The sequence below is a fragment of the Rhododendron vialii genome, chromosome 13a, assembly GCF_030253575.1.
Source record: "Rhododendron vialii isolate Sample 1 chromosome 13a, ASM3025357v1".
In the NCBI taxonomy this organism is placed as follows: Eukaryota; Viridiplantae; Streptophyta; class Magnoliopsida; order Ericales; family Ericaceae; genus Rhododendron; species Rhododendron vialii.
The window spans coordinates 1,183,515-1,199,747 of NC_080569.1; the positions used below are offsets into that span (position 1 = coordinate 1,183,515).

The following is a 16,233-nucleotide window of genomic DNA, read 5'->3' on the forward strand; positions in this document are numbered from 1 at the left end:
TAATTCGGTAAAACGCTCGCATCTCATTCATTTTAAATCAAATAAAGACCTATTATATATGGACAAAAAGGATTTTCAAAGATCTAAAAGTTTGTGTAATCACACCTTATATATAGTAGTAATGTTTAGTTAATGAAAAGCGGGTAGTAAGAAGCTCCGTTTTGAGATCGAGATTTTTAAACCTAGAATTTGAAGTGAATCATTTCAGAGTGTCTTTCGTAAACCTTGATTAGTAACATGTCCTATAATTGGTTGTCATGGTCAAGGGCTATTCATGGGGTATGGAAACAAAAATTTCACTTTGTAAATGTTGAATGCCTTGTCTTGGGCATACGTTTTGGGAAAATCCCGATCATTAAGCAGTTTTTTTGTGCTTTGATGAAGTGCAAAAAGCCCAATGAACTCACTACAACTCTTAAAAAATAAACGAATACCTTAGAACTAGGAATGGAAGTACCAAATGGAAATTAGGATGAGTGGGAGGGCAGGAAAACGGGCTTTTAGCCTTGGTGGCTCTGACGATCCTTGAATTTGTCTAATTTCGACCAACTTTTCATAAACCAAAATATGTTCATTTTATGTTTCGATCCCACTATCTTTTAAGACTTTGAATACCCTTTTTCTCGATATACAATAGGTTTTGATCCGGTTTCAATTTGGTGTAATCTACAGATTTTCCCATAATAATTTGTTTTTCGACCTGTAGATGATAAATTTGTCATATTTTTTTATGTATAAAAAGTTTGGATCCAAACTAAATGGGTTAGAAAGTATGCTAAACGATCTTTTCAACGGTTCAAACCATGTGCAAATCGGAGCTCGAGTGTGTCCATCGGAAGACCCCAAAGTTTGCTCAATTTTTGAAATCTCAAGATGCGCCTCGGGGCAATGTTATGCGCCAGGGGCGCATTCACCTGCGCCTGGCCCGCATTCAATTTGTAAAAATTCGCGAGTTTGCCTCGGGCGCTCCGGAACTCCTTTTTTCGCAAGATTTGTTCCGTTAAAAAGCTTGTTGAGTCTAGATTCTAACCCAAGTAGTTTGGATCAAATATTATTTTTGCATCAAAAGATATGACGAATTTAACCTTAATGTGCAAAAAAATAATTAATTCGGTAAAACGCTCGCATCTCATTCATTTTAAATCAAATAAAGACCTATTATATATGGACAAAAAGGATTTTCAAAGATCTAAAAGGTTGTGTAATCACACCTTATATATAGTAGTAATGTTTAGTTAATGAAAAGCGGTAGTAAGAAGCTCCGTTTTGAGATCGAGATTTTTATTTTTTACACCTTGAATTTGAAGTGAATCATTTCAGAGTGTCTTTCGTAAACCTTGATCAGTAAAATGTCCTATAATTGGTTGTCATGGTCAAGGGCTATTCATGGCGTATGGCAACAAAAATTTGGCTTTGTAATTGTTGAATGCCTTGTCTTGGGAATACGTTTTCGGTGAATCCCGATCATTAAGAAGTTTTTTTGTTTTTTGATGAAGTACAAAAAGCCCAATTAACTCACTAGAACTCTTAAAAAATAAATGAATACCTTAGAACTAGGAATGGGAGTACCAAATGGAAATTCGGATGAGTGGGATGGCGGGAAAACGGGTTTTTAGCCTTGGTGGCTCCGACGATCATTGAATTGGTCTACTTTCGACCAACTTTTCATAACCAAAATATATTAAATTTATGTTTTGATCCCACTATCTTTTAGGACTTTGAATACCTTTTTTATCGATATACAATAGGTTTTGATCCGGTTTCAATTTGGTGTAATTTACATATTTTCCATAATAATTTGTTTTTCGACCTGTTGATGGTAAATTTGTCATTTTTTTTTAAGTAAAAAAAGTTTGGATCCAAACTAAATTAATTAAAAAGTATGCTACATGAGCTTTTCAACGATTCAAACCATGTGCAAATCGGAGCTTGAGAGTGTCCGTGGCAAGACCCCAAAGTTTGCTCAATTTTTGAAATCTCAAGATTCCCCTGGGCACAATGTTATGCGCCAGGGGCGCATTCACCTGCGCCTGGGCCGCATTCAATTTGTCAAAATTCGCGGGTTTGCCTCGGGCGCTCCGGAACTCCATTTTTCGCATGATTTGTACCGTTAAAAAGCTTGTTGAGTCTAGATTCTAAACCAAGTTGTTTGTATCAAATATTATTTTTGCATCAAAAGATAAGACGAATTTACCCACAATGTGCAAAAAAATAATTAATTCAGTAAAACGCTCGCATCTCTTTCATTTTAAATCTGATAAAGACCTATATATACGTAAAAAATGGCTTTTCAAAGAACTAAAAGGTTGTGTAATCACACCTTATATATAGTAGTACGGTTTAGTTTATGAAAAGTGGGTAGTAAGAAGCTCCGTTTTGAGATCAAGAATTTTACACCTAGAATTTGAAGTGAATCATTTCAGAGTTTCTTTCGTAAACCTTGATCAGTAACATGTCCTATAATTGGTTGTCATGGTCAAGGGCTATTGATGGGGTATGGAAACAAAAATTTGGCCTTGTAAATGTAGAATGCCTTGTCTTGGGCATACGTTTTAGGTGAATCCCAATCAATAAGCAGTTTTTTTGTGCTTTGTTGAAGTGCAAAAAGCCCAATGAACTCACTAGAACTCTTAAAAAATAAACGAATACCGTAGAACTAGGAATGAGAGTACCAAATTGAAATTCGGATGAGTGGGAGGGCAAGAAAACAGGTTTTTAGCCATAGTGGCTCCGACGATCCTTGAATTGTTCTACTTTCGATCAACTTTTCATAAACCAAAATATATTAATTTTATGTCTCGATCCCACTATCTTTGAGGACTTTGAATGCCCTTTTTCTCGATATACAATAGGTATTTGATCCGGTTTAAATTTGGTGTAACTTACAGATTTTCCCATAATAATTTTTTTTTCCGACCTGTTGAGGTTTAATTTGTCATTTTTTTGATGTATAAAAGTTTGGATCCTAACTAAATTGGTTAGAAAGTATGCTGCACGAGCTTTTCAACGGTTCATGCCATGTGCAAATCGGAGCTCGAGAGTGTCCGTGGCAAGACTCCAAAGTTTGCTCAATTTTTGAAATCTCAAGATGCGCCTGGGCGAAATGTTATGCGCCTGGGGTGCATTCAAATTGTCAAACTTCGCGGGTTTGCCTCGGGCGCTCCAGAACTCCGTTTTTCGCAAGAGTTGTTCCGTTAAGAAGCTTGTTGAGTCTAGATTCTTACCCAAGTAGTTTGGATCAAATGTTATTTTTGCGTAAAAAGATAGGACAAATTTACCCTCAAATTGCAAAAAAATAATTAATTCGGTAAAACGCTAGCATGTCTTTCATTTTAAATCTGATAAAGACCTATTATATATTGACAAAATGGATTTTCAAAGAACTAAAAGGTTGTGTAATCACACCTTATATATAGTAGTAAGGTTTAGTTTATGAAAAGCGGGTATAAAGAAGCTCCGTTTTGAGATCGAGAATTTTACACCTAGAATTTGAAGTGAATCATTTCAGAGTTTCTATCGTAAACCTTGATCAGTAACATATCCTATAATTGGTTGTCATGGTCAAGGGCTATTGATGGGGTATGGAAACCAAAATTTGGCTTTGTAAATGAAGACAGCCTTGTCTTGGGCCTACATTTTAGGTGAATCCCGATCATTAAGCAATTTTTTTGTGCTTTGATAAAGTGCGAAAAGCCCAATGAACTCGCTAGAACTCTTAAAAATTAAACAAATACCTTAGAACTAGGAATGGTAGTACAAAATGGAAATTAGGATGAGTGGGAGGGCGGGAAAACGGCTTTTTAGCCTTAGTGGCTCCGACGATCCTTGAATTAGTCCATTTTCGACCAACTTTTCATTAACCGAAATATATTAATTTCATTTTTCGATCCCACCATCTTTTAGGACTTTGAATACCCTTTTTCTCGATATAAAATAAGTTTCCATCCGGTTTATATTTGGTGTAATTTACAGATTTTTCCATAATAATTTGTTTTTCAACATGTTGAGGGTAAATTGGTCATATTTTTTGATGTATAATAAGTTTGGATTCAAACTAAATTCATTAGAAAGTATGCTACACGACCTTTTCAATGGTTCAAACCATGTGCAAATCGGAGTTCGAGTTTGTCCGTGGCAAGACCCCAAAGTTTGCTCAATTTTTGAATGTTAAGATGCGCCTGGGCGCAATGTTATGCGCCTGGGGCGTATACACCTGCTCCTGGGGCGCATTCAATTTGTCAAACTTCGCGGGTTTGCCTCGGGCGCTCCGGAACTCCGTTTTTCGCAAGATTTGTACCGTTAAAAAGCTTGTTGAGTCTAGATTCTAACCCAAGTAGTTTGGATCAAATATTATTTTTGCATCAAATGTATGATTTACCCTCAATGTGTAAAAAAATAATTAATTCGGTAAAACACTCGCATTTTCTTCATTTTAAATCTTATAAAGACCTATTATATTCGGATAAAAAAAGATTTTCAAAGATCTAATAGGTTGTGTAGTCACACCTTATATATAGTAGAAAGGTTAAGTTTATGAAAAGCAGGTAGTAAGAAGCTCCGTGAGATCGAGAACTTTACACCTAGAATTTGAAGATAATCATTTCAGAGTTTCTTTCGTAAACCTTGATCAGTAACATGTCCTATAATTGGTTGTCATGGTCAAGGGCTATTAATGGGGTATGGAAACAAAAATTTGGCTTTGTAAATGTAGAAGAGAATAAATTCTTTACACCGCCGGTGTAAATATTTATTTCCTCCAAATCAATTGCATTGCGTCACTTTGCCATGTTTTATTAATTGGGACAACTGTTTTGACACGTGTCGCGATGCAATTGATTTGGAGGAAACAAATGTTTACATCGGCGGTGTAAAAAATTTATTCTCAATGTAGAATGCCTTGTCTTGGGCATACATTTTAGGTGAATCCCAATTATTAAGTAGTTTTTTTGTGCTTTGATGAAGTGCGAAAAGCCCAATGAACTCACTAGAACTCTTAAAAAATAAACGAATACCTTAGAACTAGGAATGGGAGTACCAAATGAAAATTAGGATGAGTGGGAGGGCGTGAAAACGGGTTTTTAGCGTTAGTGGCTCTGACGATCCTTGAATTGGTCTACTTTCGACCAATTTTTCATAAATCAAAATATATTATTTTTATGCTTCGATCCAACAATCGTTTAGGACTTTGAATTCCTTCTTTCTCAATATACAATAGATTTCGATCCGGTTTAAAGTTGGTGGGATCACAGATTTTCCCATAATAATTTGTTTTTCGACCTGTTGAGGGTAAAATCGTCATATCTTTTGATGTATAAATAAGTTTTGAGCCAAACTAAATTTGTTAGAAAGTATGCAAGACAAGTTTTTCAACTGTTCAAACCACGTGCAAATCGGAGTTCGAGAGTGTCTGTGGCAAGACCCCAAAATTTGATCAATTTTTGAAATTCTGAAGATGCGCCTGGGACTCATTCACATGCACCTGTGGCGCATTCAAACTGTTCAAATATTCAAACTTCACGGCTTTGTCTCTGGCGTACCCAAACTCCGTTTCTCGCAAGGTTTGTACCGTTAAAAAGTTTGTTGAGTCTAGATTCTAACCCAAGTAGTTTGGATCAAATATTATTTTTGCATCAAAAGATATGATGAAGTTACCCTCGATGTGTAAAAAAATAAATAAATTTGGTAAAACGCTCACATCTCTTTTATTTTAAATCTGATAAAGACCTATTATATACGGATAACAAGGATTTTCAAAGAACTAAAAGATTGTGTAATCACACCTTATAAAGTTTAGTTTATGAAAAGCGGGTAGTAAGAAGCTCCGTTTTGAGATCAAGAATTTTACACCTAGAATTTGAATTGAATCATTTCAGAGTTTCTTTCCTTAACCTTGATCAGTAACATGTCCTATAATTGGTTGTCGTGGTCAAGGGCTATTGTTGGGGTATGGAAACGAAAAATTTGGCTTTGTAAATGTAAAAGCCTTGTCTTGGGCATACATTTTAGGTGAATCTCGATCATTAAGCAGTTTTTGTGTGCTTTGATGAAGTGCGAAAAGCCCAATGAACTCACTAGAACTCTTAAGAAAAAAGCGAAAACCTTAGAACTAGGAATGAGAGTATCAAATAGAAATTAGAATGAGTGGGAGGGCGCGATAATGTGTTTTAGCCTTAGTGGCTCTGACGATCCTTGAATTGGTCTACTTTCGACCAACTTTTCATAAACCAAAAAATATTATTTTTATGTTTCGATCCCACCATCTTTTAGGACTTTGAATACCCTCTTTCTCGATATACAATAGGTTTCGATCCGGTTTAAAGTTTGTTTAATTTACAAATTTTCTCATAGTAATTTGTTTTTTTGACCTGTTGAGAGTAAAATTGTCATATCTTTTTATGTATAAATAAGTTTGGAGCCAATTATTGCTTCTGGCCGCAACTTATTGATCCTGGCCGCGGACTCTTGTCTATATAGAAGCGCGCCTACCCTGATGGCTTCTCCCTTTTTTTGTCACGCCTCCCTTCTCGCGCTTTCATCGTCGCCTTTATTGAAAACGTGTACTCAATCCAGGTTTATTCACAACGGGGTTGTTTTGTTCAGCAGAGGAGGAAATCGGTGATCTTCCCATGTTTTACCCTTGTCATCCTTGCTGTTATAGGTAACCACTTCAATTAGGCTTTTTCTTATCGAGATCTTGTTCAAAAAAATGTTCCTGACCCCTGCTGAACCATGCATGTGAGTTTTGATTTAGCATTCTTCATGAATTTAGTTTGTCGTATAACAAGAGTTGCTAATGATCACTAGCAAAAACAGTTTGCAAATGACGTGCTTTTGTTTTTGTGGATAATCCCCTGAATTTTGATTCTGAGAATTGATTCTGGCCTCACATTTCAAGTATGCAAAAGCTCACTTTTTATCCGAATTGTACGTGATTCAAATTAGGCTATCGATTTCATCATTTCGTGTTACCTGATTTTAAATTGTTTTTTCATGCGAAAGCAAGAAAACGGACAATGACCTTGTCAAGTCAAATGACAACCTAATGATATCTCCCCTTCTCTCTGCTATTGATACGGCTTTCTTAAGCAGGAATCCAAGCACATGTTACATTGATGCACATTGACTTCCCTCTAATTCTTGAAGATGAATATGGTGGATGGCTCAGTAGACAAATTGTGTATGATTCTCAACTTCCGCCACCTTTAACTTCACTCACTTCTAGAGCTTAGGGTACCCTGATTGAAGTAGAAAATGTACGATGTATAAGTAACGAAGCTCACCAGTTATGTGGCAATGCAGGGAAAGACTTCACAGCATATGCCTATGTGTGCTTTAGAGAATTTGGTGATAGGGTGTTGCATTGGACCACCTTTAATGAGGCCAATGTATTTACCATAAGTGGTCACGATATATGAGAAACACCACCTCAGCGATGCTCTTCCCCATTTGGGGTAGGCAATTGTTCTAAGGGTGACTCCTCAACTGAGCCATACGTTGTTGGTCATCATATCTTGCTTGCACACGCATCGGCTGCAAAACTGTATAGGAAAACATACCAGGTATCAAGTATGGTTTTTCTCGAAGGATTACTAAGTCGGTGTTTGATGTGGGCCGTGGCTTTTCTGCCACAGCTTATAACTTAAGCTAAAAGCTTTCTTTACAATTGAAAAAAAAAAAAAAAAAAACCTTTAGAAGGCTTTAAAAGCTTTTTTTTAATTTTTCAGAAGCTATATTTCAATATTTTTTAACTTCTGCCTTTGAATAGAGCTTTTAGCTTAAGTTCAGTTGCAAGAAGATTTCTGCTATCTTCAGTCTCTTTGAAATTTCCATATGATTTCTGCTTCAATTCTTACTTTGCCACATGCCCACATCCATAAGCTTCAAAGAAATTTGAAAGTTTCATGTGTACCTGTTTCATTCAATCAATTAACTACGAACATAATCAACGAAATATCAGAGAAAATGTTTATGTTAACACGGGAAGCAACATTGATTCGTGGGAATAAATGTCTTTTCTTATTGACTTGTCCCTTGTACAAATGTAACAAAAGATGTGATTGCAATATAGAGCCACTGATTTTATTCTTGGTTGGTGAGTCTCACACGTTCATAAAGATGAGTATAAACTTATCATTTCATTGGTTCAGATTGGAAGCATTTCGCGCATGTGTGCATGTGACAACCATCCTTGTGTTACTATTTTGTCTAAGTTTCTATTGCAGGTTTGTGGAGCCCCTGGTATTTGGAGACTATCCTGACATAACGAAGAAGAATGCAGGCAAAAGGCTTCTAGCTTTCACCAAACTTGAATCGGAGCTAGTGTAATTGATTTCATAGGACTGAACCACTACAACACATTTTCTAACATGGCAGTGAAGAATGCAGCTTGAAAATGAATCATAGGGATTTCAATGCTGACATGGCAGTGGAGTTGATTGGTGTGCGACTATTTATACGAACTTGACAAAGACTGCTATTTTTTTTTTTCCTTCTGCTTTGATGAGCCAAGCATGATGTTTTATTGAGTCAACTGAACTATTTCCCAACTTCTATAAGAGTTTGGTGGATCTGATATAGCTCATTGGGTTTTTGGGTGGTTGTAGATGATCAAGGTGGTGGTACACCGCTAACACCAACAATGTAGGTGAGGACTTTAAACAAATGATAAGAAGTTGGTTTAACTTTGGATAGACTTAATTTCTTTCAACTAATCAGTTTGTTTGATTCTGTTTCCTGTTGCACCATCGGGTTTGGTGCAACAAGTGGAATATTTCAAGCAATTTTATGGAAACCCTCCCATTTATATTCCTGAAAATGCTCTCTCTCTCTCTCTCTCTCTCTCTCTCTCTCTCTCTCTCTCTCTCTCTCTCTCTCTCTCTCTCTCTCTCTGTGTGGGTGGGTGGGTGGGTGGGTGGGTGGGTGTTCAATAGCTACAGATGCACCTCCTCTGAAATTTGCATTTTGCCTCCTTTCAAGGGTATCTGATATAGTAATTTTGGTTCTTTCTTTACTGTTTTCAACTTGACAATGTGGAAGGTAAGGATCGAATGCAAGAGGGTTTTTCTACTGGTCTTTCATGGATTTGTTCGAGTTATTGGATGCTATGAAACTTCGTGTGGCCTGTATGCTGTTGATTTGAACAATTTGAGAAGATACCCCAAGCTCTCTGCACATTGGTACTCAAATTTCTTAAAAGCAAAGGCATGAGTCCGGATGGTGCCATTGAAGTTGAGAAGTCAATTTCCTGTCTTTCTCAATCTCATTTTTCTGAGTAGGTTTTGCTTTGCCAAATTGTGGGATGTCTGTAATGTGTATTGGCACGCTAAATTGTATGATGTGTATAATGTGTATTGGCATTTGGCACGCACCATTAACATTAATAATGGTGTACCTAATAAATTGGTGATACATGAAGTGGCTAAAAAAGTCTTAATTTATTTGCAGAGAAAAATCTTATCTTGGTTTTCTTTTTGATCTGTTTGGTCAACTTAGAGATGTCTAATGTACTATTAGTAAACACGTACAAGATTGCATACTTTGACTTTGAAAACCTCAACGAATCGGGGACCCTGTAGTGAACATTGCACTACAGGATCTTCATGTCCCACTTTAACTAGGAAATTCAGTGCTATAAATCACTAAGTCTCATATGACACCTTACATGACCCGATCAAGGAAAATACTATACCCGACGTATTTTGTGCAACTGCAATAATCTTGTCCTTTTGCAAGAAGTGGAAAGAGATGGAGGGCGAACAACGACGATAGCGGCAAGTCAGATGTATTGAATGAAATACATAATACCACATAGAAATATATGCTCAAAAACCTTGTTAGCGGAGGGCTACACCAAAACCTAACAACTAAGCTTACAAATTAATCATCTTCCAACAGAGTTGAACTTTACCGCAAGACCATTGAGTTCTAATATCCTATGTTTTATCAGTTTGACATTTCGATAATCTTCTCTATTAGGTCGAAAAACACATTGAACACAACATAGAAGAATCTTTATTCAAGCTCAGCTGAGCCCCTCTTTGTATCTCCCAAAAATGAAGCAAAGCTTATCGGAACTACACGGATCAGATTACCCATTTCAAATTCTCCCCAAAAAATAGTATATTCAAAAAAAGCCCAGTTGTCAACAGGCCACGTGATTGCAAGAACAGTTTTTCAGTTTCTCAGGCCATATGCCGGGACAAACCAAATGTACAGAAACAAATTTCCCGGTTCCAGTTTGTAAATATTCAGACAGCTTATATGCAATCTTCAGAGACCAGGATTAATAGGCTGACATAAAACCTTCAAGCATAAACATGTCTTTTAAGACCGGTGTCTACCCCAAAAGTTACCAGACCTGTTGGTGGAAGAGCCTCCATGAGCATGATGAAACGGACCCCAAACAGAGTCCCAGTCAAATGAGACAACTGGTTGAGGCAAATGGTTTCTCTCACGCGGATGGATATGGTTCACGAATGAATTTTCTGTTTCATGTGGGTTTCGGCTTGATGGGCCTGGAGGAGGGAAGTTGAAGAAGCCTCCACTTTGATCAGGTTGAGATGTTGCTATGCCCCTTGGACCGTTGGATCTCCTGACAAGGGGAATGATAGGTGGCAGCATGCCAGGTGGATTGCTCAGTTGTCGCTGGTGATGAATTCCGTTGGCATGAGAAGCTGATGTTCTTTCATGAGAACGACTGTTGCTGCAAAGATGAACGATTGATCAGAAGAACGAGCTAGCAACTCCAGAGACAGGCCTAAGAAAAGAACATGGGCCTCCCTATTTAGCAACAGATTTGACAAATATCACGACAGGAATTCACATAGAGCCAAGTTTTCAGCCTGTCATCATTCTTATGCTTCAATTACAAGGTACCTTGAACACCTTAGTGTGTTCTCATAAAACACCAAAAAGCAATTTTGAGGGGGGAAGAGACTGTATTCAATGAAGTGAAGAAAGAAAATATAACCAACTCCCATCTCTAACTCAATCTTTAAACTCGTCCCAAAAGTCAAAACAATTCAAGTTGGCGTCTATTTTAAATCCACCATGATTTAAGTCATAGGAGGAGGAGGGGTTGTAGCATCATCACATGAGAAAGCACAGTAGGCGCCACAAGACATAATGCAATGAAGAAACCAACTGATAACGTTGCCCTCCTTTGGTATTTACAAAAAGCAACTTACCCACGACCATGAAAAGATGCATGCACAACAGATCCAAATCTTGTCAAATCGTCATATTCAACCCCGGTAGGTCTCACAGTGGCAGGAGCAACTGAAGCATGATCAGTCCTGTCAATGTGACCACTGTTTGAGAAAGGATGGGAATGATGACCCCAACTTTGATATTGGACATCAATGACTGGAAAACCATGGGCAGTAAAGATCTCATTTTGCCCAGTTATGCCATTCCAGTGATGGTTGAAGTTGGGATCTTCGACACTCTCATTGGCGTTTGAGGAAGCCGGGGGAATGGGTCCCAAGTATGCAACATATGAATGAGCCATAGATGATGCAGACGTATGTTCAGCAAATATGGCCTGGTGTCTCTGTAAATTATGATCTGCACCGAGAACATCATTCTATTACATTTGGTTCAAGGGATCACTGCAAAGTTGATCCAGAATCAAAACAAATGCACTTACATGTTGTCGATGCCGATTCCACTTCCCTGAAAACAATGCAAAAATGGTAACTTGTAAAAGACAGCAATGGAAGATGGCACTTTGGCAAAGACTATTTTATGTGATTGAGCAAATCCTGTCTTGAAATGTTAAGATACGGAACTTAAAGCAACACCTCGTTTGGATTATTTACTGAGAAAAGTCTTTGTACTCTGTAATGTAGAGTCCCTTGCTACTTGCTAGTCAATTAATCAATGTGAAATTCAGCTATACCAACAACTTTCGAGAACATAACTACATAAGCACTTCACCCAATGCATCACTGACCACCCAAGGAAAAAGGGAACTCAAAAATGAACAAGGAAAGTTTTCTTACTCAAAAGATGAGTGAACCTGAGCTAATCCACCGAATGGACACCAATGAACTCCGAGCGGCTGCCAATATAAAACAAAGAAAAAATAAAGTTTTTTTTCTTCTTAAAAGGCGGTTGAAAACATAACCAGGACACTTCTCATGAACACATTTGCAATGGAGTATTCAATATCTGCAACTTGCTACTATGACACAACATGCTGCAGTTTTAAGATACAAGGTCGGAAATGGAAATATTGCATAGTGGTAAAAATGAGACAATAATGAGGAAAAAGGACAGAAGTACCTTCCTTCTCAAGGTCAACTACTGACCCCCACTAACTTTTCTGATGTTCGACATGAAACTAGAAACCATTGTTTATGGTTGAGCAAGGACAGAAGTATGTATGTTCCTACAAATGTACATCACTCAGCGTGTACTAATCGTTTGAAATTTTCGTAGCGTTGCTCTAGCGACATCCCACCTTAAAAGAGCACACTTCCAAGGTTTTGAACATCAAGACACTTCTGAACCAATATAACTGAATAACAACAAAAATACTGCTCCTCGCAGACATTCATATTTGGGTAGGGACCGTCTATTGAAAAGGATCAGTCCCCAAATTAATTGGTTAAATTGCATGACTCGGTTTGGAATTAAATGGTTTTCTCTTGCCACAGTCCTCCTTAATAGCTCTTTTCGAGGTTTCACTAAACCAGACATATTTCTTGCCAAAATAGGAAACTAAATACTCCTCCCATCCCATATTTTCCTTTTCTCGATGTCCAAGAACATTGTCTATTCTGCAAAATCAAAGCAAAAAGTGTATAATTTCCCGAAGTTATCTGTTTTATATAGCAACAAACATATTCAACAGCAAAAAATGTAGGGCCAAATCAGGAAACGCTGCCATTGAATTTCAATTCAAACTTTCCATGTCCTCCTATGTTTAAATCCCTGTAAAGGACCACGAACCAGGAATATTGAACGGAGGGTGCACAAACAAAATGGGGAGGTAAACATAGGCATTGTGCTTACCATTTCAGTGTAGTTCAACGCATAATCATCAGGAGTCCAGTCATCCATGACAAACTCAGGAAATGAATTTGTAGAGCCACTTGCAAATAACCATTGACCACTCTCGACCTTACGGCAATTTGGGCATTGCATTGCTCCCTTAACGTTGAATGCCGAACCAATACAATCTGTGTAGAATAACAGCAACATAGACTAGAAAATTACAGATTCATCCTCAGAAAAACATGATTAAACTAATATCAATGATTTTCCAAATTCACGTGGTAGTAACACATGTAAATGCAGACCTAGGTGGAAAAGTTAAAGATGCAATAAGCCTAAAATCTTAGGAAAGTGAATGGGACATGAAAAATAGAAACCAGGACAGAAATCATGCTTAATATAGAAGATTTTACCATACAATCTGACAATATAAATGCAAAGCAGCAAAAGGCAATCTAAATTTAACCGTTGTTGAATGGATGGCATGTACATTATCCATCTGAAGGAGTTCACTGTTCTAACTTAAAATCTTGTGGGTCGCAACAAGGATGTAAAGACACAGTCAAGTACAAGTTACTAAAATAGGAAAAACAATGTCTCTCATTGCTGGGAGTCTTGTCGACCCGAATTGAAGGTTAACCAGCCACATCAAATCTAGATTCCTAGGAAAAAGTTTCTCTACCTCAGCTAAGAATCTTTGATGGCAATTATCAATCTGAAAATAACATCTCCTCCTAATGGCAAACAGGAAGGCACAAGATTCAATTCCAAATAGGGACATTGGTGCATGTCTTTCAGAAAAAATAGCCTTTTAGAAAAACTCACTGGTGCAAGGATTCAAACATGGCTTAGGTGTGTGTAACGAACCCCCAATTCAATCTTGTCCGCTTCGCCAGTTTCTCATGAGTTTCCCCAAGAAAATGCATTGTACAATGGGAGGGTTCTTGGCCATATATATAGCACATAACTCACAATCTCCTCCACCTATATTTGGACATCCACTTGGACCACATGTACTCATCCAGGGCCGACACCAGACATCTGTCCCACGTTTGGGATAGAGGATTCCCTTTTTAATGTCAGAGTTATGTCATATATCCATTTATGATTATACAAAGGACAATTTGTCATCCACGAGTAACCAATAATCGTACAACCCCGCTAAGTGTAACTAAGTGCTGGTAGGCCACATAGTTTATAAACAAGTACGGTGATTTAGAATGAGCATGAGGAAGGACCAAGAATTCAAGAGCCAAGAACTACAAGGAGAAGCTTCTAAATAGATGTTCTCTAAATCCATCTGAAGGTACAAAATTCTCATTGTATAATCTGGTATCCAACTTCTCACTGGGAATTACTAGGTGGATGGAGAGATGAAGGAAGATAGACGATTCCCCTCTAATGTCCCAGTTACGTCATATATCCGTCTATGATTATACAAAGGACAATTTGTCGTCCACAAGTAACAAATAATCTTACAACCCTACTTAAGTGTAACTAAGTGCTGGTAGGCCACATAGTTTATAAACAAGTAAGATGATTTAGATTGAGTACGAGGTTGACCAGGCCAAGGACTTAAGAGTTCAAGAGCCCTATTATTATTATTATTATTATAACTCGGTGTCCGGCCGAGAATGCGTCAAGCGGTACAAAGTTCCATACCATTCGTGATCTGTCTGTGTTGTCCGTCATAGTTAATATATGCACATTAACACCGCATATTCTCTGTTTTATTTCTAACCAGATAATTAATAAAACCATGAATAGTAGCCACTGAACAAATCTCATGAAAATAAGAGTAAAGTTACAGGAGTGCCAGCATCTAAGGTAGACTCGATGAAGGTGACACGTTGTTAGTGCCTGTTTTACTAGATTCTTGTAATAAATCAGCTCAAATGGTTAAGTTGCCTCACGGCTCGACCCAGGGTGTCCTAACCATCCAACCACTACTCCATCCCCACTATCTATTGAACCCTACCTATTGAGATTGCTGACCCTACACTAAACCAGATAGCTTCACATGAAATGCAGTCAGAAGTAAGTAATGCTTTGTATCAATGACTACTTACGGTTTAGTCGTAACGCACTTTGTCTATAAAATGAGAAAGTTCTAAGCTATGTTTGCATTTTTAAGGTAACCTAGCCTAATCATTAGCCAAATTCATTGCTTACAAATTCAGAATACGTACTTTAGATTAAGGAACACCGTCTCTAAGACACAAAATCTCTAAGAGAACTCTTAGTTTTGAAGTAATCAATTATTTGTTCTTATCAGGAATTTTTGACGCCAAACCTGGAAGGTTTATAATATGTTGCATGCGACTAGAAAATATCATTCCCGTCAGAAACCTTTTAAACCCTAGCTCTGATAGCATAGCAAGTAAATTAATTCAGTGGGAATAAGTAATAGATGGAGAGAGAGAATTTAAGAACACATGTGAGATGAGATCCATTTTCATCACAACGGACATGTTTAAATCCGACATGGACGCATACAATTATTGTGGCAACATACCATTGGAACAAGTCGCATTATGCAAAAACATACAAGCAAATCATAATTTCAGCTGAACAAGTTTATCGAGAAAATGACGATGAAGAGACAAAAGAAGGTTAGATCACCGAGATGGAACTGGTGGCCGCATTGAAGCTTGGCTATCGACCTGTCCCCGTTATCCGTAACCAAATCGAGGCAAATCGAGCAAGGAACGGACGACGACGACGTCGTGTTCTCATCGCCGTTGGAATCATCCATAGCACCTTTAACAATGTTGTGTTTTTTTTCTTTTCCCTTTTGGAATCAAGAGTTGAAACTGGAATTTGAAATTCAGAGAGAAATCTAATCAATGGCGAGAAATTTTAGAACGGGGAGGGGGAGATGTGAATCTCTCTCCTCACCTCTCTCTCTCTCTCTCTCTCTCTCTAGCTGTGTCTTCTGTGTATGCGTGTTGTACTCTCTCTATCCAACCTGTCAGGTTCCGCGGTTCGGAGACTTCGGACCGTTCATTGTCGCTTCGTATATTATCACGTGCTGATGGAGTCCAGATGGGCGGCCGACGGCCGGTGAGCCCTTTCTATCTATTACGGAGTATTTCTATTAGACTTTTTAGTAGTGTATATAATTTTGTTTTTAATATTGAAAGTAGTTACATTTTCGCATAATAGCACAATTTTTTTTGTTTTTCAATATATGTCTATTAGTAACTTCTTGTTTTAGATAGAGGGTAATAATTT

At 37.7% G+C, this 16,233-nt stretch overlaps 1 protein-coding gene across 1 annotated transcript; it reads right to left on the minus strand.

The window, feature by feature from the left end:
- Positions 1-10,101: 10,101 nt before the first annotated feature.
- On the minus strand, positions 10,102-16,089 carry LOC131315076 (E3 ubiquitin-protein ligase RFI2-like). Its single transcript, XM_058344135.1, has 6 exons — positions 15,622-16,089; positions 13,018-13,184; positions 12,003-12,061; positions 11,648-11,673; positions 11,187-11,565; positions 10,102-10,702 (listed from the first exon to the last, which is right to left on the minus strand). The coding sequence occupies exons 1-6, from the start codon at positions 15,752-15,754 to the stop codon at positions 10,324-10,326; spliced, it is 1,143 nt and encodes a 380-aa protein (XP_058200118.1). The 5' UTR covers positions 15,755-16,089; the 3' UTR covers positions 10,102-10,323.
- Positions 16,090-16,233: the final 144 nt, after the last annotated feature.

What these genes read in the sequence shown, in the direction of transcription:
- LOC131315076 (XM_058344135.1), bottom strand. Translation starts at nt 15,754, where the DNA reads ATGGATGATTCCAACGGCGATGAGAACACGACGTCGTCGTCGTCCGTT. An exon ending in CGGCCACCAGTTCCATCTCG is followed by an intron (nt 13,185 to 15,621) that starts GTGATCTAACCT and finishes TATTCTACACAG; the next exon opens with ATTGTATTGGTTCGGCATTC. An exon ending in CGTTGAACTACACTGAAATG is followed by an intron (nt 12,062 to 13,017) that starts GTAAGCACAATG and finishes TTATATTGGCAG; the next exon opens with CCGCTCGGAGTTCATTGGTG.